Source organism: Poecilia formosa, unplaced genomic scaffold (assembly GCF_000485575.1).
Source record: "Poecilia formosa unplaced genomic scaffold, Poecilia_formosa-5.1.2 Scaffold551, whole genome shotgun sequence".
NCBI classification, from domain to species: Eukaryota; Metazoa; Chordata; class Actinopteri; order Cyprinodontiformes; family Poeciliidae; genus Poecilia; species Poecilia formosa.
In genome coordinates, this window is record NW_006800490.1 from 1 (window position 1) to 23794 (window position 23794).

General features: G+C 39.0%; 1 protein-coding gene across 1 annotated transcript in view; it reads right to left on the reverse strand.

Annotated features, from left to right (window-relative positions):
- Positions 1-634: 634 nt before the first annotated feature.
- Positions 635-23794, reverse strand: part of pcxb (pyruvate carboxylase b) — a 74920-nt gene continuing 51760 nt past the window's right edge. The window contains exons 10-14 of the mRNA XM_016665164.1: positions 23458-23637; positions 16695-16869; positions 16125-16198; positions 2164-2304; positions 635-1409 (exon numbers count right to left, since the gene is read on the reverse strand). Of these exons, the coding sequence (XP_016520650.1) occupies positions 1296-1409; positions 2164-2304; positions 16125-16198; positions 16695-16869; positions 23458-23637 (684 nt within the window). The 3' untranslated portion in view covers positions 635-1295. The remainder of the gene's footprint in view (positions 1410-2163; positions 2305-16124; positions 16199-16694; positions 16870-23457; positions 23638-23794) is intronic.

The following is a 23794-nucleotide window of genomic DNA, read 5'->3' on the forward strand; positions in this document are numbered from 1 at the left end:
CTACTTGTTTAGGCCTTAAATACATTTTGTTGTGTTCTTTGAGTCTTTCAGAATTAAGAAAAGTTGGTTTCAGTTATTGCAGTGTGTCCAGGTGCCATGTGCTGCTGAAAATGACAAATGTTACACTTTTTCCTTCCACTCAACCTTCCATTAGTATATGCAGATGCAGCAAGGACCGGTTATGATTCTGGAAACCAAAATATGTTTAAATTTTTTTTTTTAAGGTTTTGTTGGCTCTAGTGGAGGGTTATGAGAGAGGGGGAAGACATGCGGCAAATGTTGCCAGGTCGGGAATCGAACCTGCGACCACCGGCATAAGGACTAAGGCCTCAAAACATAGGTTGTGCTTTGCCCCTGCGCCACCACAGTTCTCCTGTTTTAACAAATTTAAAACGTGTGGCTTCAACTCTAATGACCTTTGGAGAAACCCCCGTCAGCCTGAGAATGTAAAAATGCTGCAAACATAAAACTTGGGTTTAGAAATACACCAACTTTAACCATCTTAGCAACAAAATGAATTTGAAAATGGACAATTGAGATGAAGCGTTGGGGTTTTCTGACATTTAACCTGGCCCAGTCCAGTCTGAACCATTCTGCTGTTTTTATTCAAAGAACTGAAAAAGAGGGAAAAAATGTTTTGCAGGTTCTTTAATCGAGGTATTAAAATTGAGGAGTTAAAAGCATCGGGTCACATCATCATTCAGCTCCTAAAAGGTCATTTAACACATTTTCTGATGCAATCATGAAATGAAAAGGAAGTTCTTAAGATAAATTTGATAAATGTATTTTAAAAAATCTTTTTTTTATTATTATTTCTAAGCACCAATCTGTTTTTAATATTTAATTGGTGGATTAGTTTAAGAGAAAATGGACAGATTTGAATCTGATTGGTGCATTTCTACAGCCGCAGTCCCTTCGTTTTCAGGAACTTCCTGTTTGTTTCCAGTCACATACAACATATTTTGTGGTTTGGAAACTAAAGACGAACATTGGTGCAGCTGAGCTGACACTGTGAAAATGTCAGTCGTATTGAAAAGGATCACCACGTCAGGAGTGCTGGAGCAGAAATCCTGACACAACGGCACAAACTAAAGCTTGAAGTCTCTCTAAGTCGTTCTGACACCAGAGCTGCTCCTGATCTGCAGGTGACATCTACCTCAAATACCTCCTAACAACATGAGCGGCCCGGCTGGGAACATCACAGAGCAGAACGGGTCCAAAAGCTGCGACTTGAGCGATGGATCAAAGATCGAGGGATAACTCAACCCCAGGTGTCAGAAATCCTGACTGAGCGGTTATGAACTGACCTTGGATCCGACTTTAACTTTGACCTCCAGCACTTTTCCCGGCATCGGCGCCCCCACCTGACCCTTGATGGACTTCTGGGCCTTGGGATGGAACTTCATTTCCTGGAAAAAAGCAGTAAAAGTGTGATTCATCAGTCCGCTCAGTCGTCTGAACTCGCCTGACTCCGTTTATCCTCCCAGCTGCTGGGCCTCCATCCACACTTCAGATTATAACAATGCATATTAATCAGTATTTTAGCATCAAGCATCGATGTAAATATGCAGGACTTAGCATAACAGCAATAGAAAGAAGCAGAAAACAATACAAACATCATCTATAAGCTAAAATGCCCCAACACAAAAAAACAAAGTAATGTACATATTAGCCTTGTAGATTACTTTGTAGTGTTGGCCTAGTTTCTAGTGAAAATATCTATACTTGAAGTAAAACAATACTAACTTACAACTAACTTTTATCAAATAATTATTCAAAATGTGCGTAACGTGCAATGCAAAGACATGTACCGTAACTTGAACGTATTTTGAAAATAAAGAATATAAATTCGATCTTTTTCTGACCTCCAGCTGAGAGACAAACACACAGAAGTCGACCGGAGTCCTGCTTTTGTCTCCATGAATAAAAATTAGTGGTTCCCTGCGTTGGTGTGGTTTCACACGGTCAGGCCTCAGAATAAAGAGCCTTCTCCTCCTCCGTCTATTAATAGTTCACCCACAGAGATCTATTCATCTCTCTGCCGTCTCATCTATCAGACATCCCTCATTTATCCTTCCTCCGACCGCCGCCATCCGTCAGCATCTCCATAAACCCTCTGCACTCCCTTGGCCGTTCATCATGGCCGCCGTGTTTTCTCCGTACCTTCATGGCCACGGTGTCTTTAACCAGCACCGACCGCAGCTGGCCGTTCAGCTCGAAGAACACCTCCCTCTGGCCGCCCTTGTTCAGGTCGCCCAGCGCCAGAGCCTTGATGTGGAGGGTCTTCCCTCTCTCCAGCTCCACCTGGGCAGAAACGAGAGAGAGGAGGCAGAAATTAGATCGTGCCGGAGAGCGGGAATCACTGCGGCACCGCTGCAGCCGCTGCTGGAAAGAGATTAAAAAAAGAAGTTAGCAACATGAGAAAAGAGCAACGTCGGTGGTGGCGTTGCTGCAACATGTTCCTCTGATGCATTCTGCTGGAGCAGCTTCTGTGTTTTACTACTGCACAATTAAAATCCATCAACCCTGAAGTTCTGTTCAAGTTTAATCCATTCAGAGCATTTTGAAAAATGATCAAAACTAACAGTTTTAACTGGAGGTTTCTCAGGTTTGCTTGGAGATGAGACCAGAGCAATAATCAATACGTCGACGATAAATTAAAACCTCCATCGTTTCCATCTGCACGGCTTGCTGTTTTCACACTGACCTTAAAATTGCACAAATTGGAATTACATTAATGAATTCACTGAATGGAAACATGCTAATTGTGAAAAAAACTCACATTATTTGATAAAAAGTTTCTGAAGTAGAATAAGGAGGTTTTTCAAATTTTTCTAATTTCAAAATTAGTATATTTCACAAAACTTTTTTTGACAATAGAACCACCACTGCATCTGGTTTGACACGTCAACGACGTAAAAGTTGGAAAATGTGACATGACCGTTCTGACTGCACACGCTTTCAAAACTACTGGATCCACACTAAGGATAAAACAATGGACACCACTTTTTTTTATTGATCCTTCTTTACATTGTTTTATCATATTTTCCTATCAGAAACAATCTTTCTGGATGAATATAAATGATTTTAAACTTTAACCTACTAGATTTAAGAATCCTTTGCACCAATTTACAAGATCATAAGATGAGCTAGTTTAAGGAAAAGAAAGAACAACTTTGATGTGATGCGCTTAAAGGGCCGGTTGTGCCAGAATGCTGATAAAACCTGTTCACAAACTGATAAAATATCAATGAATTCTTAAAATTAAACATTATTGAACATCTTTTCAGTCAATAATGTGTAATAGCTCACAGAACCACATGGTCAACAGAAACAATGAGGTTCCAGGAAGAAACCTGTACAACCTGAAGCACAGAGGCAGAATTGTCAGTTTGGGATGCTTTAAGTGAAGCTTGAGTTATGAGACGTCACTGATAAAATGCAACAACTAGATTTCGTTATTCTTTTTCTGATTCTTCGCAGTGAAAATCAAAGTGTTTGTGGTACTAATTTGGAAATATTTGCGCTTATTTATGACGATAAGTGCAACTTTTTATTACTTGCTCTATAGATCATGGACTATAATGCGACATCAAGATACATCTGAGGCAGCTGTTTAGTACAAGAAAGAAAGTTTTTGACAATTTTTGAGAAAAATCTGCAATACACTCCCAATTATTCGTGATAATTTTTGACTTTGCGTGAATTTCTATGGTAATTCACATGAAACTGGAGGGACTAATTGATGTAATTTGGCAGCAGGCCGATAAAAACTGCATAGATTTGATTGCTAATATTTAATGTTTAGTCTAGAACCTGGCGGGCCAGATGTGGCCCACGGGCCTCGAGTTTGACACGTGAATTAGCAGAATGTCCTCAGCGTTAAACATGTACATCAGACTATACTATACAATCACTAAAAAGGCTCAAATGTTGCAAACACTCCAGATGCAGAGTGCAGTCTTAATGGGAACAGCTGTAGGGAGGCGACATGCATCGTCCTTGCCAAAACGTTCCAAGTGTTTGGGAGAAACACCCAAAGGCGGACAAGCGTTCAGATTAAAGGATGTTTCAGAAAGTAGCAGTGATGTTTGCCACCAGATGAGGCAGACAAAGAGAGAAAGAAAGAGGCGTAATAAAAATGGAGATCAGTGCAGATCTGCAGCGGGGAGTATTTCTGTCTGCACCGACTCTTAGCTTGGAATATCAATGGAAAGCAGGCAGCTTGAAATAAACAGAAAGGAGAAGGGTCAGGAATGGCGGGAGGGGGAGGAAAAACAAGCCAGCAGCGGACGTCTGATAAAAGAGAAGCTGAAATGGGTCGATGAAGGAGCTCGATAGTAAAGATGTAGCAGAACAACAACACGGTGACACATGGGAGGCCTGACAAACGCAGAGGCGCTCAGAGGGAATCAGAAAACGTTTCAGGGAGGGATAAATTAAGACGTAAACGTCACGGGGGGGACCTGCAGCGGTGACCAGAGAGGCAAAAGGTGCGTCTTGTGTCAGCACACAAAGACGGAGTAATATCCTTATCTGAGGCGACGGCGCTACATGTCGAAGGAAACTGTTTACAGATCAGCTAAAGACAGGAGAGACGTTTTCATTTCCTCCAGCCTGACAGTTTCTTTATCTCTGGGATTGTCGGTCTTCCTTTCCAACTCCTTTGTTTGACATCAGAGAGCAGCGGGTAAAAGCCTGTCAGGAATAAGAGCAGCTATTCAGACGCTGTACAGGAGCGCCTCATGAGAGGAATTTAAGTTATTCAATTTGTAGTGAAGCTCATGTTTATCACACACAATGAAGCATTATTAGCCAGTTCGTTTTGGTTAATGATGTTTTTGCCTTACAAATTAAAAACTAGAAACTAAAGGCTTCTGCACATTTTCTGCCACACTTTTTCCTTCCACACAACTTTCTTCTGTAGCAATGACTTCATATGGCTTTCCCTGATTATGAAGTTTGAGGATTTTTGTTTTTGTTTTTGGACAGAATGAGGATTCAATAACTTTGCATCCTTCAGCTCATCTCCATGGTTACGTCGTCTTTTTGACAAAATTCCATGAATCCTGTAAGAGTTTTACTTTTAGATGGGATTTGCCTCTCAATCCAGTTATACCTGTTCATTTTTCACCTTTCTTAAAATCCAAACTTTTTCCTTCCACTAAACTTTCTTTTTAAAAAAAGCATCTTTTTATAAACATAACGTACCCACCATGACAATTAGCGTCATCTGCAGACGATAACATGACATTTGTGTATTGGTTAATTAATAAATAATTTTATTTGATCAATCTAGATCAGTCATGTCCAATCTTTTTGCCCTCAGGCCACAAAATTTATTAAATTAAAAATTTGTTTCCTCTTTTTTTTACCTGCTCAAATCTACTTTTTTTAATCAATAAAGATCCAAAGCATAAATAGGGTACTTAAGTGTTGCCTTATTGATAGAGAGACAGATTTCTTTTGCGTCAGTTTTTTTTTCCTATTTTGATGGTCAAATTTTTAGCATTCAAGACTTGACAAAATTACTTCAGGAGCCACAAATGGCCCCCGCACCACACTTTGGACACCCCTGATCGATACAACATGAGCTTCAGTTTCTGAAAGAAACTTTTCAGTGACGCTCGTATTCATCGGGATGCAGCTGGAATCACGCAGAGATTTTGCTCTAATGTGACGGTGAACACAAAGCTTCTCCCGTCTCAGGTGAAGCTGTTGGGAGAAGTTTGCACCCCGTCGCTAACGGACCGGCGCCAGACACGAGTTCTTACAGATGAAGCTGGCGGTCTGACGCCCACAGCAGCACTTGACATGTTTTCCTACTGCGAGGGCAAATCTGTCTGTCTGGTTTGATGTCTTTGAACGTCCTGGAAATCGTGCCGCGTTTCTGATGATGACTAACCCCGGCGATGCTGTAGCCCCGCTGCAGATATGCTAATTACACAGTGCAGCCTTCTGCTTCCTGCATACAGATCAACGCTCTCAGTGCAAACAGAGCTGTCGGACAATAAATCACTATTTCTGTGGAGGAAGCGAGCTGACAGAAGTCCTCCAGTCAGGGTTGTAGAGCAGACTTGGGGGAAAAGGTTAAGGTGGAATCTGTTTCTAGTATTTCATAATTACCACTTCTCCTTTTCTAAGAGTTAATCTGCGTTTCTGCTAAATGAATCGCCTAATGAGCCAAAGCTGTATTTCTGAGACAGGCACATTCAGCTACTAGCTACTCGCTCAGTAGCTTCTCTTTCTTTTCAAAGTAAACGCTATAAAATATCTGAATATCTAAGCTAAATAACATTCTCAGCTTGCTATTTTGGAAAAAGTGCACACAAATGTTGAGTTATAAAATCTGAAGGATAGAGTCCGAGTGCAGCTGACTGAAAACCACAGACAATAGCAACAACACGCATCAGGAGTTATTGATATGCCTTTACAATAGCCATTAGCAGCATGTCGCTGCTAATACCCCTCTGTGTTGCCAAGAGCAACCCCAAAAATAAACTAAAATACAGAGTCTCGCATATGGGAAAGTTTAGGACTCAGATAGGAGAAAAGAAAATATAAAAAAGCTGAAATTAAAGATTCACAGAGGAACTTTGTAGCCAACTTCTGATTGATTTGCAGAGCTTTGACCTGTTTATTCCAGTTATAGTACATTCTAATTTCTCTATAAAAACCAAAAGTTCAAAGAACATTATTTTTATACATATTTTTTATTTTAACATGCGTCTGCCAGGGTGGCAGTAAAAAATGTTGAGTGCTGTATAGAGAAGCTCAACAGGTTTATTACTTTCACAAGTGGAGCGTTACGGCTTTCGCTATGATATAAAACTTTATTATAAATTTCTTTGGGTTTATTGCTATATTTAAAAGAGGGAACCAATGAGTAAAAATACAGTTTACATTTTTTATGTAATACTCATGGAAATGTTTGCTGTAGGAGTGGGTAGAGTGTCAAACGTTCCTCTAAATTATGCTTTATATTACTGTTACTCAAATTAATGTCAATAGTACAGTGTGGTGAAAGTACTAATAACAGTATATACTTTTAAAAACTTACTCAACTAAATTATTTAAACCTTTTATTACAAGATGTTTAATACGGTTTAAAATGTCAACACTGATCAATCTGTTCATGTTTTGAAATACTAAACTGCAAAGCTGAATCTCTCACACAGTGTGACGTCACCTCTGCTCCTAATTTAAATAATGATCGATGACCAAAAAGGCTTCTTAAGGCTCCTTATGTTTAGAATTAATGTCTAATAGTTGAAGTTGAAACACATTAAACTATCAGACAACAAGAGATAAGATGGCAATCGTTTTATCACTTGATCTCTTCAATAAATCAGGCAATCATTAATGATTTTAAAATCGCTATGATTAATCATCCTCCAGTTTTTCCTGCCTCCTGTTTGCGCCTCCTGACAGCATCCCTGGTGCATCATGCATGTTTCATATCAGTGATTCATCTGTGGCGTCTATATACAGGCCTCACATGCTGGGAGCATTTACCTAAAGAGGCCCCCCGAGCGCCCGGCTCCAATCTGTTACATTCAGCTGCTTATCGAGGCTACAACTTTCAGATAGAGCTTGAATCTGGTCTTTGATAGGATTTCATTAATGACTTGCGTTACCTGTGGCAGAGAAAGGCTGCCTTCAGAGTCACGGTGTGCACAAGTCTGTCCCTGCTTCTGAAAGCCTGCGTTTATTATTCTGCTCGTATTGTGAGTCATCAGCGTAGCAGTTACAGATGGTTCAGTGATCTTTGTCCTTTTTGTGCGACATGTACACTATGTGTGGGTTAATGATAATGGAGAGGGCTGTCATCAGAGTAATGTAAAAGAGGCGTTGCAGGAATTTTAAATACCTAGAGCTGTTCAGCCTAAAATGCAAGAATCCATGGATGGACTGTAGAAATGTTTAGCTGCTAACAAAACGATGTGGCTTTAGAGTTTTATCGCGATATTTTGTGGTACAATTGTGATGTTGATTTAAAAAAAGATATTTATTACTTATTTGTCATGGCATGGCACAGCATTCATAGTAGGCTGTAACAATTCCTCGAATGATTCTAGCACCTCCATTATTAAAATTCCTTGGGGCAAATTTGTCTGCCTCGAAGCTTCGTTAAATTACGATTTATCATTTAGAGCACTGTGTTCTTGCCAGGTGATTGATTATGTTGCGCAACGTTCTTACTTCCGCCTCCGAGTTGGATGTTGCATTAGCAGCACACTATCCAATTTTTAAGTTCATTCTGGGTTTCATTGATTGATAATGTCTGGGTTTTTATAGTTTTTTTTTGCTTAAAGGATTAGCAATCTTAAATTGACTGGCATGATGCCTGGAGTTTGGCAGGTAATTTTATTTATATAGCCCGGCAGCTTTTCTCCTCCCAGAGCTGCTGCCTAGTGGCAGCTCAGAGCGAACCGTGGGGAAGAGCGCAGCGGGTGCATTTATACAGGTGAGCAGATACACTGAACATGGTGGGCTGCTGTTCTGTAGTTGATGCTTAACTCAAGTGTAGCTTTATGGACCTTCCCGGTCACAACAAATGAGTGACGGAGCTCATCGCGTGGTACAGAGCTGGTAGATGAGTTTTATGTATGACAAAAGGAGCCAAATCCCAGCGCTAACATGGACAGACAAACTATTAATGTCTGGGCAAAGTGAGAGTTCATCTATTAAATTCACTGAAGATGAATACATAAACTAAAAACTGGTTTATAGACGTTTTTATAAGTGTTGCTCTACTATTAAATTGAATATAATTTCATATTTTTGTATAATTTCTGTCCCGGTTAACTTAAAAATGGAGCTATTATTGTAACAGGTTAATTTTCTAACTACAGAAAAGTAATTGTAGGGATGCACAAATATGAAAAATTGGGCCGATGTTGATATCCGATATTAATACCGCTGATATGGTAGAAATTACCAATATTTTACTTTGTCAAATTTTTTATTTGATTTGTTGCTTAATCGTAAGAACAATCGATAGATTACTCGATTACTAAATTAATAATTTACAACAGTATCAATCTATAGTCCCACAAACACAAATATTGCTCTTGAAAAACATTTCCATTTGAAAAGGGTTCCTTCAGGTCACCACAGACTTAAAATAAAACGTGTTATTTATATCAGTAAGTAACTGCATTTAATCGTTTCCATATTTACTGATATTTATTCATGTTCTCTGGGGTTAAACAAGATACAGATACAGATGCCTACTTTTAAATATTTAGGATTTTCTATTAAACTTGACTTCTAAGACATTTGAATAGATAAGAGCTCTTTATTTTTATTATAAAAATAAGTCTCACTTTTCCTGTGAAATGGAAACGAAGCCATTCTGGGTAAAACCATTGGAGTGTGACTCTTTTCATAGAGCATATCTAAAATATTAAAAACAAAATGCAGCTGGAGAAGCTTAAGTGCCAGGAGCAATGCTACTTGACACTACTGGCTGGTGAATTCAAAAGAGCCAATCCAGGAGCAGCATTTACTCTCCTCTATGCTGATTGGCTGATCCTCCAAGATCGGACACAAGGAAAACCGTTGATGTTAGCTTTTGTTAAGAGTTTCTACTGTGCGTATAATTCATATCAAGCTGTGTTTAATGTTTGAACTACTAAAAAAATGCAGTTATAAGAGATTTTGTAGGGATTTTAAAGTATACATGTTTCACTGTATCCATTTTTATATGTAAACAAAATTATAACCTTTGTTGAATTGACATTTTCACAAAAGAGAGTTCCAGGAATTGAAATGTAAAATAAAGTTTTGGGGTTTTCTGTAAAACTCCAACCTTTAAAGTAAAAAAAAAAACTGGAGTCCTTATTGTGAAAAATGCTTCTGTACTGCAAAAATACAAAATCCTACTAAGTAATTTTGTCGAGTTTCTAGTGCAAATATCTCAGTTCACTTGAAATAAGAAAAAATATTTCATAAGATATACTGGCTTGTTTTAAGTCAGTAAGTCCTTAATATTGAACAGTTCTAGTTCCACTGGCAGATTAATTTATTATAAGACATTTTTCCCCATGTCAAAAATGAAATAATCTGTACTTGTAGTTCTCCATCAAAATTAAGGAATTATTGACTTAAAACAAGGTTCTATCTTGTCTTACTTCAAGTGTACCAAGACATCTGAACTAGAGGGTAAAAACACTTGGTGGGATTGTATTTTTGCAGTGTAGGTATGGTTTCCTGTAACCTTCTGCTTTATTTTGGCAGTATGATAGAGATCTGTGTCACCAATGGGGCCAGACTGGTTAGATGGAAAAGTTTGTGTTTGTACGGTGTTTGTGTTGCAATTTATGTTTATTGGCTCGTGAGCCTAACGAGGTTTGAGCCAACCTAATTTGGCAGAAGGAAGCAGAGATGAGATTTAGATTACTCTGCAAAACTTTTCAGAAATACGTCTGAAATGCGTTCGTGCAGCACAAAAACAGAGCAGCCCAGTGTTGAGATTTGAAATGAACTGCTGAACGTAAGTAAAGGATTACTGAAAGAGCTTTTTCTTTCTTTACACACAACTCTGAGGCCATCAGCAGCTCCCTGCCTCCACTGTAGTGCGGTGCTTAAAAAGATTTGCTCCTTAAATCTGCCCTGATAACCACTCAGCCTGTCTCGGTAGCAAAGTGTTATCTCTCTCCGTCTGTGCTTTGTCCCGACCTCCTGCGGTTCAACAAATCAGCCAGCGCTGCAAAAGCTGCCACGCTCCACCGCAGAAATAAACATCTCTCTTAGGAGCGCCTAATAATTACCCAGGCAACCTGACAAACACCGCCACCTACATGATGCGTCTGCTCACACTTCACCGTCTCGTGAGAGGAGCCGCGCTGAGCCAGGCGGCCCCTCGGAGCCGGTTAGCTCGGATTAACAGCTTTCTGATCACCGGGTCATCAATATTTAACACGCAGATTCAGAGTGATCAAAATACTGTAAAGAAAAAGTGCAATCAGAGGACTTTGATCCAATATTTACTGTAGACGATTGGACTGCTGTAATTAACTGAGCTTTAAAATGATTATAAGACCATGAGCCTGCAGGCAGGAGTTAAATCAGAATTTCATGCTGCTTGTTTTAAACTAAATGCTGTTTTTAATTGACATTACTTTTCAGATAAATGAAGAAGTCTTAAAAATGTAAAGCTGGTTTTTAGTCATGTGAAAAACAGAATTTTTAAAGATAACCTGACACCGGCAGTGATTTTAATCTGTGTATTATTGAAGATAATAAGTTTAACTACTGATATGTGTTGCTACAGTCCATCTGGCTTCAGATGTGGATATTTTGTCTGGAAATGACTCCAAAATAAAACTTTTTTTTAGGCGGTGACAACATATTTTTCCTTTTTATTTTAAACTTTTAAACATTGCAGCAACATGTTTACTCGCAATATTGCGTGTTTGACAGATTCAGTGAAATGCAGGTCAGATGTTTGGGTTTGGCATTACCGCACATTTCCAAAGACGACGCAAACACAAACTAAATCCACGAATAACTGCGACTTATTGCGTTTTGAACAGAATACGATGCAATTCAGGCGAAGCAGTGATACAACGCACTGCATCTGAATGATGAGACAAAATATTTGGTTTATTACACCGAAAAGAGAAATTGGCGATATTTTTTGGGAAATCTAAAGGGTTTTTTTTGTACATAATTTATTGTAGAAATTAAAAAATGATTTGGTTCAGGTTTGACTGATCCAAATATTCAGTTTTGCTCAAAGCAGTACAAGTTTATCATTATTTTATCATTTCACAAACTGTTTTAAAGAGTCTCTTTAAAGTGTAGAAACATCCAGTTCTGGTTTGATTCATATAAATATTTCAGATTTGGACAGATTTCACTTTCACTGGAAATATCCTGGTGAATTATTCCTGCAGGTTTCAACACATTCATAAGCTACTAGAAGTAAAATCTACCAAATAAAATACACATTTATCATAAATACACCAAAATAAATCTGAGGAGTTTGATAAATCTGAAGCTTTTAGCAGCTCAGCAATAAGGTTTTTTAAAATTATGAACAAAATAAAGGCTTTTTAATATCTGCTTTAAAACTTTAAAATCTAAACTTTCTGACATCATTTGCTGCAGTAAACAAAAACCTAATTAATGTTATCGTAACTGAGGCTGTGGAGAGAATAAATATTTTACAAAATGTTAAATCATCAAAAGTAGTTCACACCTTGTAGAAAAGCAATCCATAAATAACCTTAAATCGTAAAAGAGTAGAAAGAGACTTGAAATTTTGCGTTATTCTAATAAAGTTGTACAATTTTCTTATATTTCTGGCTTTAAAAAATGTCCTCCAGAACGCATTTCGTTTTCTCCTGGTGTACAGTTCAAGATTTCTCACCATTATTTGGGTAAAATAACCTGAAATCTACTTTAAATTGGTGCAATTGTTAAAAACCACTTTAAAAGGTAAAGTAAAAACGTTAAAACATTTGTTTACTGTGAGAGATTCACTTTTTGAAGAAACAAATCTAAAAAAAAAAATCTAATTTTCACGATGAGACTGTTTGAAATTATATTTTCTTATGTTGTCATTCCTGTTAGGGAAGAAAATGGAGAACGGCGTATTTATCTACCCTAAATTAGCAACACCAACATATAAACAGAGTGGAAGCAGAGCTGCCTCAGTCCTCATAAACAAAGAATCAATGAACATCAGAGCCAGTCTGCCGAAACGAGCCTGTAATTAAACACTGTTACCATTCGGTCGCTCAGAATGAGTAAAATCTCTCCACGCGAACACAGTGAGAACTTAAAAAAGAATCAAAGGAAACATGTGGGAGCCGCAGCTTTGAGCTGAATGATGCGTTTTCCTCATTATGTTATTTAATGCTGCTGAAAAGATGAGCTCTCTGAATGCTGTGAAAGGCAACCAGAGAGCACAAAGGTCATGGTTTCATGGTTTTTCTTTCCCACAAATGCAGATGAACATCGGTGAACATCAGGGCTTTTCACTTTGGTTTCAGCAAAAGAAACAAAAAATATTCATGATATTACAGCGAAGGGGAAAGGTTGTTATTATTCAACTAACCCTGCAGCCGAGTTCAGAACCTCGCTTTTTCAAAAATCCTGCTAAATGTGCATTTTAATCACTTGTATTTGCCTCTCTTATTTAAACTGAAGTACATGCAAAGAAATGAAACCAAAGCTGTGATACATGGGGATATTTATTACTGTTATTTTTTATCTTATTTAAAGGTGGAAAACGTCAGACGACCACAAAAACATAACCGAAACAGCTGATTCAAGAGTCGATCCATGATGCTTTCCCACCAGATTTATTTAAGCCTTTTTTATACAATATAAGAAATGCATTAAAAGATGCAAATAATAAACTTAAATTCCCATTTTAAATAAGAAAATGCAACAACATAGTATCCATTTAGCTTGATTATTTGTAGCAAAGGATGCATCTACAACTAAAACATTCTTCTACCATGTGAAAAACTCAGTCAATAATAATTGGATAGCATAATCTGTTTATTTTTACAGTATTTGAATGACGTGAAGCTAAAACTGTGACTTGAGGAGTTTTGTGTAGAATATATTCACTAATAAAGACGGTTTCCATCTTAAATGCTCATTTTTACAGTTTTGGTTTGCTTACTACTCTGACTATGGCGTTCTTTCAGCAGTTAACCTTTTTTGAGTCCATTTAGTAAATTAATACTAAATTAAATGACAACTACAGCTCTGGAAGAGACCACTTAAAATGATCAGTTCTATGATTTTACTCTTTATAGGTAGGTATAGGTTTGAGTAAAGTTAACATTGTTCTTTTGCTCTATGAACTATTGACAGCATGTCTCTAAAATTACAAGCAAATATTTAGTATTTGCAGAAAATGAGAAATGGTCAAAATAAGTAAAGAGATGCAGAACCTTCAGACCTCAAACGATGTAAAGAAAACAAGTTCACATTCATGTAGAAACAACAAAACTGATGTTTTAACACATAAATCAATATTTGGTGGAATAACCAGGAGGTTTTCAGTGCAGTGGGCTCTATATATCCAGAGCTGCATTTCAATAATCGATTAATCTGATTAATCGTTTCAGCCTGCTACTACTCCAGCCCTCCTTATGCAACACCACATCTAGATCTGCAGACACAAAGCCGCTCCGGCTCCTCTGTACTTTTCCATCAGAGTCCTTAAAGTAAAAATATCGTCTCCTTCTGGGCAGGAAACCATATTGATCCTCACTTCTGACCCAACCCTCGCTCCCACAGCTTCATTGTATGACTCATTAGCTTTATTCCTCTACAGTTGCCACCATTCTGTACGTCTTGTTTTTAAACCTCCTCACCACAAAATGTTCAGCAATATTGAGCCTTTTTCCCAGCATTTTCTCTGCTGCTCTCTAAAGCTGCCCCCCAGGACGCCCGTCGTCATCCTCTAAAAACAGCAGTCGCTGTTGTCTGTTGCTCAGGTTACCGCCAGCTGTCTGTCTCTGTTCGGCTCTTTCTTCAGTCTGGATTTAAACTCTTCAGTCGTAACTTTTTGCTCATCAAACAGCTCTCTGCTGTCAGTCTTGTGAAATGCCCCCCACTGGGCTGCACTTTCTGGTTTAAAAAAAAAAAAGCCCAGTACAGAGAGGAACTTTCTGTCAGAATCAAAAGTCTGCAGAATATTTCTGCTGAGTTCATTCAGTTGTAAAGGTTAAACCAGGCCGGCTGCAGATGCCAATACATCAAGAGGAAAGTTTTAGATTTTACTCCTTTGCTCCTCTATTTATATGCAAAAGGAATTTGACCTGATATTGTGTCCCCTTTTCAATCTATATTCCACCCACGACAAAATATAGAGCAGACAAACTGCAATCTTAACAAGTCAGTGTAAATTAGTTTTTTCTCACCCAATCTCTCCTAACTTGCTGTTTCTTGCAGTTTATCACATTCGCGCAATTCTCCAGACTTCTCAGTCCTTTACAGCGTTATAAAATCTAAAAATATAAATATTCTCTACAAACTTTGGGTAGATGTAGCTTTGTAGTGTTTCTAAATTATATTTTACTTAATTTATAGGGGCAGAAGCTGCCCCTATAGCTGCTGTTTATTTTAATACATACAGTGAACCTGAGTGTGTTTGTCGTGAAGTCAACCTACATGACCAGAGATGAATAGAAAGGTTACACAGTCATTATCAGAGATAACCGTCTTTTAAAATGTATGACTTGTGTTTCAAGCACATTATAAGACCTTCAGGAGTGAAAACAATACACTTTTTATCTAAAAATTATGACCAAAACCATGAAACAGAGCTACACAAGAGAATAAAGTCCATTTATAGCTGTGGTTCCTAACCTTTTTTGAGGTACTGAACCCACCAGTTTCATATGCGCATTCACCAAACCCTTCTGTAGTGATAAATAAAATAGGATTTCTCCCCCAAATTCAAGACATAGGGGTGATCTACCTTAAGATCACTAAGTCTTCTTAAAAGGTAGACTCTCTGAGAACAGTTCTTCAAAATATAGTCAGTGTTTCAGCAAAGTTGAGCTGACTGTCCAGGAACGACCCATGGTATTTAAAATTTGACACAGTTTCAACAGGTTGACCATCGAGAGAAACTGGAACCACTTTAAGGTCTTGTTTAGATCATTTAATTAGCTCTACATTATTAAGATGATGAAAAATTAATAATAATAAATAAAGACTTTGTGGTATTCTGATTTAGTAATGTAATTATATTAGTTGTGTTACCACTCCACACCACTAGAGGCACTAGCAGGCCCAAAAAGATGCGACTAAGGTTTAGATTTAGAAGTACACCGAAAGCTACAGAATTTGGTAATCAGTGCTCCTCCGCAGCTCTGATTGGCTCAGCAATGTAACGTGATCCTCTGCAGGAAGTGATGCCAAAGCGCCGCGTCATCACGACTTTACACAAGTGTGTCTTTACCACCGCGCCAGAGGCTCCGCCGAACCCCTGGGGTTCGATCGAACCCAGGTTAAGAACCACTGATTTATAGCAAGGCCTAACAATCTAAATTCCCTTCAAACAGAAAATATATACCTTCGTAAGATTTTTATTAAATGTTTTAGCTTGCAGATGATATAACAAGTGTGTTAATATCTAAAGATACCTCAAACTCCTCTGCAATCTTGGGTCCATCCAGGAACAGCCTGGTGCTGAGGCAGTCCACCGGGCCAAAGTTAGCTGAATGAACAGAGAAGGAGATAAAATAAGCGGGCCTAAAAGTTTGTATTGTTGTTAGATTACCTTAACATTTACATGGAAGTGTCATAATCACACAAAGAGGCTGGGAGCAGATGCGGTGTGGGAAAAAAGAGAGACTAATATTATTAACCGGAGGTGTAATTAGCAGAAACTCAGATGAGATTAGCTCTGTGGCCGTGTACATTCTTCAGCGAAGCTGTGAATAAAACACCTCGGGCTAATTATCGAGCCTCGTAAAGGAGCAGCGGTGGTTTCTTCTGAACACTGCAATAAAGCCGAGGTTAATCCAGGTACCTGAATGATGCCGGAGCTGCCTGGATCCAACTGAATCATTCACAAGCGCCGACTCTAAAATGCCAAACAAAATCTTTTCCAGCCAGTGGTCTAATGTATTTCCAGCTACAGTCGCAAAACATCAGAACTAAGGGTTGAATTAAAAGCCAACACTGATCCGGCAGCAGGGCTGCTCACTCACAAGTGAACTCCTTGAACTCCTGGAACACCTTGGGGTACATGGCTGCTGACATCACATCCTCCGGGGTGATGTCATCCCCATGCGCGGCTCGGAGTCCGTCCTCCAGGGCCTTGAAGTCCATCGGTGACAGAGAGGCGCCGGGACGACCTTCGATACGTGGAAGGGACTTCAGCACCTGGGATTAAACACCGTGAGAGGATTTAGGAAAACCAAAATAAAACATACATACGTTTCCTGCAGAAAGCCTTTACAAACAAATGAACCTTGAAATGCCTTGAATCTGAAACCAAGTCCTCCAGAGAAACTAAAGCAGCCAACCAATGTAACTCTCTAGTATTACACCGATTTGGTAACATTTTATTTGAAGGGGTGTGCATAAGACAAACATGAAGGAGTTCATGGATGTTTGTCATTCAGTAAATATTGACACTTTTAATGGAAGTTTTAATGCAACGTTGCGTAAAATGTTGTCCTTGAAGAACATTTCCATTTCCAGGATTAAAGGACTAATGTCTCAAGATGCAGAGAAGCTCATCCATGCGTTTATCTTTAGTCACACTGATTACTGTTCAGTACCTTCACAGACCTGCCTAAAAAGACCAATTTGGTTTTAGTCAGAACGCTGCTGCTGGAGTTCTGACTAAAACCAGGAAGTTAGAGCACATCACATCAGATCTAAAGTCCCTACACTGACAGAACAGACTTTAAAATACTCCTGTTTATAAATAACTGAACGGCTTAGGTGCTATACAAATAAAATTTCATTTGATTTGATGATTTCCCGAATGACACTTCATGACAACCAACATTCTTGTTCATGTTTGTCTTCTGCACAGCCCTTCAAATGGAGTGTTGCCCACAGACTGCTTTTAGCTGCTCTTATTTTAATTCAGTTTTCACTCCTTACAAAGCAAATCAAACCCCCAAAGAAGAAGCTGGAGCTGACTGAAGAAAATAAACTCATTGTTTTATTCATTCTCAAACTAGAGTAGCTGCAACATGTTGCTTACATTCCTCCAGCTGATGGGATCTGCTGTGGAATCAATATCAGCTTTTAGTCTTCAATATGTTTCATTGACGGTGGAAGAAAATGTGTCGTATTCATGTGTGCCTATCGCCACGCATACGTGATTGAATTGGATCCAATTTATCTGGACTGCTGGTTAAAAACAGTCCACAATCTATCTTTTCATTGAGACTTTTCTAAGCACTTTGTAAGATGCGACTTTGTTGCATTGAAATCTGAAGAAAAATCCACTCCATCGAGCTCCTCTTAGGAGAAATCCGGTTCAGCGAGGTCTGTGTGATCCGTAGGCAGACTGCAGCGGGTCAAACATGTTCAGGATTTATGACGTCTTAGTTTTTCAAAGCATCTTCACTGAGAAGGTCTGACCCATATGGCCAGACTTGGAAAAGTGGGTTGGTACTTTGAGAGCCACTGCAGTGCAGGGAGACGCAGACCACCACAGATATTCATATTTCCACATATTCACTCAGATATCATAAGCAACTTGGTGTTATGAGGAGACATGACAAAGTTTACATATGAAGTCAAACTGGGTTTATAGGTTCAGCTGTAAATAGTGATGGTACCTGCTGCTCTCTGCGCTGCGTCAGCCTCCATAAACAGTATGATGTGCTAGCTCTACTTTTGCACTTCTTGTTCCTTTAATTGGGTCGATAAAGGGGAAATAAGTCAGAACTTTTATCGTTAGTGTCTATGAACCGACTCCAGCTCCTGATGAAAGCTGTTCTTTGCTCTCGACCAGCTAGGAGTCGGTGCTGGAATCGGTCCTGCCTTACGACCCACGAACTGAACAGAAAGACAGCGAAGGCAGCGAAGTCAGAACTGGTTCTTATCTGCACAACCAATGGATGGAAGCGTCCAAGCGTAATCAGAGAAGGTTTAGTGCAAGAAAAAAAGAGGGCGTGTGTTAGAAAAATGTCCTCGGGTTAATGCTGCTTCCGGTTTGTCACCTGGATTTGCTGTCAGATGTGAGGTAACAGCGTTCTAGTTCTAGACGTTGAGATTTCAAAATGGCGGCGCCCATAAACATTGTTAGCAAAAGCTTTTAAACATCATTTTAAACTTTACTTTCCAAAAGCAAACATCACTTTTAATTTGTCCAGTTTAGAGTTGCAGGCGCTACATGTAAAACTGATTTCAGACACACTCGTGTGTGTCTTGTAAAATAAACAAGTCTCCACCACAGTTTACTACTCTGGATGAGAGAAGCGGCCATATTGAAACGTGCAAAAGTTCTAACTGGGAGTAGTGGAGTTGCTCCAAGCTTCCCAGTGGGAAATCCAGTGGAACAAGACATTTCTTCCTGTTTTATAAGTTAAAATGTTTTGTTCCACTGGCAGATCTCACTTTTAATTAGCACTTTTTCATCAATATTAAGAAGTTATTGACCTAAAACAAGCCCGTCTTGCTTGCTGAAAAGCTTCTTGTAAGTTATTTTGTCTTATTTCAAGTGTAATAAGACATTTGAACTAACGATTAGACAAATATACTTGGTTAGAGCTCGTATTTTTTGCAGTGAAGTTGATGTCGTCCATGCAGTAATTCATGCAAAAGGAGCCCAGACCAAGTATTGGCATCCACTGTTCAGTACATGAGTTTCAGCAGGTTGATGTTTTTGTGCTGAAATTCTGATTTCTACTAGTTTTATGCCATATTCAAATTTGGAGAGAATTAATCAAAATTAGGAGAAATATTTGAAATATAAGCTATACATTGAAGTAAATTATTTGATATATTTTGTCTTTTTCTTTTTTTAATATCTGGACTTTTCAGCTCATTTCCAGGTGGAGGCCGGAGAGCAGAACGAATCTCGGTACAATTTAATCTGTCTCCCTCAGTGTTTCCTGCAAGAAGCAGCTTATAGCTCACCTCCACGGCTCGCTGTACGAGTCAGAATTAGTTAAACAGAATCGCTGCTAATCATCGCCCCCAGCTCACATACTTTTGTTAATTTTGTGTAAGTAGAGCCGTGTGTGTTTAGATAAAGACTCACACGATGCAGTCTCCTGGGTTGACACTGAGCAACTGTGTGTTTGAATATCATTAAAACCGCTGCTGTATCTTATCAGTGGGTGTGCGTGCATGCGTGTGTGCGTGTGTGTGTGTGTGTGTGTGTGTGTGTGTGTTAGCTCGCGCCTTGTGGAAATGTGCAGACAAAGGAGACGGTGCAACGCCATTAGTCACAGGGCGAGCAGTTCAGAGATAGCTGAGTCATTTGTGTTTGAGAGAGAGACTTCAAAGATGGCAGGCTCGCTGGAGTCCCTGCTCGTTAACGTCTTCTCCTCCGAGGACGTCTTCCGCTGAAACTCACTGATTGTTGAAGTGTGGGACACATACAGACAGTGGCAGAGTGTGTGGGAAAGTGCCTGTGTTAACAAATGAACCTCAAATTAAAAGGTATGTAAATTAGTCACAGCTAATGCACCAAAAGACGAGGAGTCACAATCAGATTAATACGAAACGAGCCGCTTCCCTGTTGCTAAAAACAAAGTGACAGGGAGGCAAAAACAAGCAAATTTCAGGTGATTAAAAGGTAATTACTTAAACACATCGAGGGAATAAAGACGGTGATTTCTGTATCTCTCTCGGGGAGAACTTATACTTTAAGCAAACTTTTCAAATTAAATGCAAACTTTTTGTTGATATTTATAGTTCAAGATTTACTCAGAAAAGAGAAAAAAATGTTTGCTTTGCATCTGATGCACCGTTTAAAAACAAATGACTCATCAGGGCAGAAGAGCAGAGAAAACTGGAGAAAATTACCTTTCAAATTCAAAAGTGCATCTAACAGCATTGATTGTTGAACACTGCCAGCAGTGAAAAAGATGCAGATCAAAACCGTCCGCCATGTTTTACACAGACAAACAGCAAAGCAGTTAGCATGTCAGTTTCCATGCAGTCAATACGAAAACATATAATCTCATCAGAATCAAAACTTTTCTTTTAGACACAAACAATAAACCCGTTTTTTTTTTTTTTTTTTTTTACTTTAAATTCCACCTGCAAACATTTGCCTGCTTTCTGGTAACCCAAATCGCGCAGCAGAACTTTTAGCAGTTAAATAAATTCAATGTTTCTAATGACAGCTTAATGTTAGCTAGCTTTATACATTAAAAACCCAGTTCTGATGTGTGCTGATGATCACAATCCTCACTGATTACTCAGCTGAGTCCAAGTCTCCACCATCAAACTCAGATGGTGGAAAACAGATTAGTATATTTTAGAACAATCAGAGTTTGAGTTTACAACGTCAGCATCGTCCTGGACTGATGTTGACGTTGTAGCTAGATATCTTTAAGATTTAAATTAGTAGCTGTTTATTAATCCAGGTAAATGTTTGAGGTTAAACTGAGTTTTTCCACAGAGACAATGTCCTTCCAGAGGAATAAGAAAGTTTGAGCCGTTTGAGCCACGATGACAGGAAGTACGCTTGGATGAGCCAGGAGGAAGTTTTGAAACCCAGAAGTTTATTTAATTAATCTGCTAACAGGGATACTGGTTACGGCATAGACAATCTGCAAAAATACTAAATCTTAGTACGCTTCATGCAACTTTTCAGCAAGAAATATGAGCTTGTTTTAGGTCAATAATTAGCAAATAAATTCACTTATAGCAGGATATTTTTCCCTTGTTACAAGTGAAATAATCTACCAATGGAACTGGTACTTTTTGATCAATATTAAAGATATAATGATTTAAAACAATCTCATATTTCTTTCTGAACAGTTACTTTTAGGTTAGTTTTGTTTTATTCCAGGCGTACTAAGATATTTGCATTAGAAACCAGACCAAACGTACTCGGAAAAATGCTGGGTTTTTTGTTTTAGTGCAGCAGATCCACTGGAAAATGATTCCAGACACATTCAAACTGGTTTTAAAATTAAAAAATGAGGCTAATATTGAATCTTTTAGAATTATCCTTGACCTAAAGTACTGAAAAGATAGCCAAACTCTGCTAATAAGAGTGGTTAAATATCCGTTGATACACGTGAATGTTGAATTTAAATGTCAGATCTCAACTTTCCAAAATATATTACAGTTGTTCTTTTGTAAATTTGTCCTGCCCTGTTAAATTAACTGTTCAAATAATCCATTAAAAGCCTAGCATTAAGATAACATTTGTGCTGATGAGTACAAGTGGATCATCATGACCTGTCCAGGCTGTCGACTCCAGGGACGGTAAACGACAAACATCTGATCCAGAATAAGGAGTGAATGAATAAGTGCCAAGGTCAGCAGGATGACGGGAGTTAGAATCACAAAAGCAGGGAAACAATTACCTGGAAGACCTGGCCAGAAACTGGACAGACAAGCCTATAATGCAGCAATTTAGCAACAAACCAGAGTGAAAGCAAACATGAAGCAGACAGGAGAGATTATTAAAATCCTTCGGTTTCTGCAGAGATGCAAGTGTTCAAGCTGTTGGCAGCCTCAGAGTAAAAAAAATGGCTGACCTTTAAAAAGAGCAGGTATTGTCTCTCAGCCGATATTTCATATTTTACATACTGCTCAGTGTGTGTGAGTGAGTGTGTAAGTGGGCAAACCAACAGATTTCTTCTTCTAAAACACTATTTTTCTTTCTGTAAATGTCAAGTTCCCTCAGATCTGTTGGATGGAGATCGGAACAGCGTGACACACTTCTCTTCATTCACGTGTTGAGATTCTGCGAGGCTGCCAAACGGGCTGACGGCCTCTGACGTGCAGCACGAGGCTCTACCTGGCTGATTGCTGACGCGGAGGAAGGAGAACAGACACCAGGATGAAAGGAGAACAGACAGAGCGGGGTTTTGTTTCCATCCTCTGAAGGACTCCGTCAGATGTAAGCAGAGCGTCTTTGGTTTAGATTTTTTTTTATATCAATACATGAGCACAGGTTTGTAAACATGCATTTAGCTTGACGTTTCTCATAAAAGAGCAAAAGTGTTCAAGTTCAACAGCATTTTCAGTCAACTTTGGTTTTGTTCAGGTAGATTTGAGGTTCTCTGTGGCTGCGACGATTCCTCCAGTGAGTCGAAACATTATCTGCCTCAAAGCTCCGTTAAATTATGTTTTATTATTTAGCGCACCGCGTTGCATCTGGGTGATTATTTATGTTGCGCAATGCTCTCTTTTCCGCCTCTGAGCTGCTGCTAAGTGCTAGCAGCACAACATCTACAACATTTTTAATGAGTTTGCCACGGCAGCTTCCTCCCACAGTCCAAAAACAAGACTTTTAGGTTATATATGTTTATTTTATACTCATGGGGGGAAAACTGCTGACTCAGCACCAACTCCCTCCAGCGGGAGGTTAAACCACATAAAGCCACTGAAACCAAAGCTGGCTCTTCAATGTGCCATTTCAGTGGATATTAATGAAAGCTTAGTGGAGGGAAAAAGTCTACCTTTACTTTTGATATTTAGATATTTCTGTATTAAGTTACTTTTATTGGTCTTCTACGATATTTAAATTTGGGATTTTCATTTGCAACATATAAAATAAATATTAAAGCCATGTTTGATTTAAACTTTATGAATTAAATTGTTGTTTTGATGATAGATTATGAATTAAATGTACCTGTAGACTGCATGTAAATAGTAGATATTCACTTAATTGGTTGTCAAAGAATATTCTGCAGCAGATGGCTGCTTTCTCTACCCAAAGCTGTTCAGGATAAAATGATAACTTCATAAATCCGAAGTGCAAATAAATTAAATGACCAGAAGCATCCACGCATGTTTGATTCCTAACTCCAGTACCTTGGATCTGAAGGGCTCAGGGAATCCACCGTGCGGTATTCCGACGTATCCCTGCAGGAACTCGACCACGGACTGGGGGAAGGACAGCTCGTCCGCCCGCTCCTCCACCTCCGCCCTGGTCAGGTTGTTCTGCACCATGAACTGAGCCAGATCTCCAACGATCTTGGAGGACGGAGTCACCTAGAGAAAGAGAGGAGCGTTGGTGTTAAAGAGCCTGTTCTAGGTAAAGACCAGACAGAGCCACATTATCTCAAGCCAACAGGGGGCGCTGTTTGTTTGTTTCCTGGTAAAATAAAATTCAGAAATTCAGTGGAAGAACGAACGAACGAACTCTCAA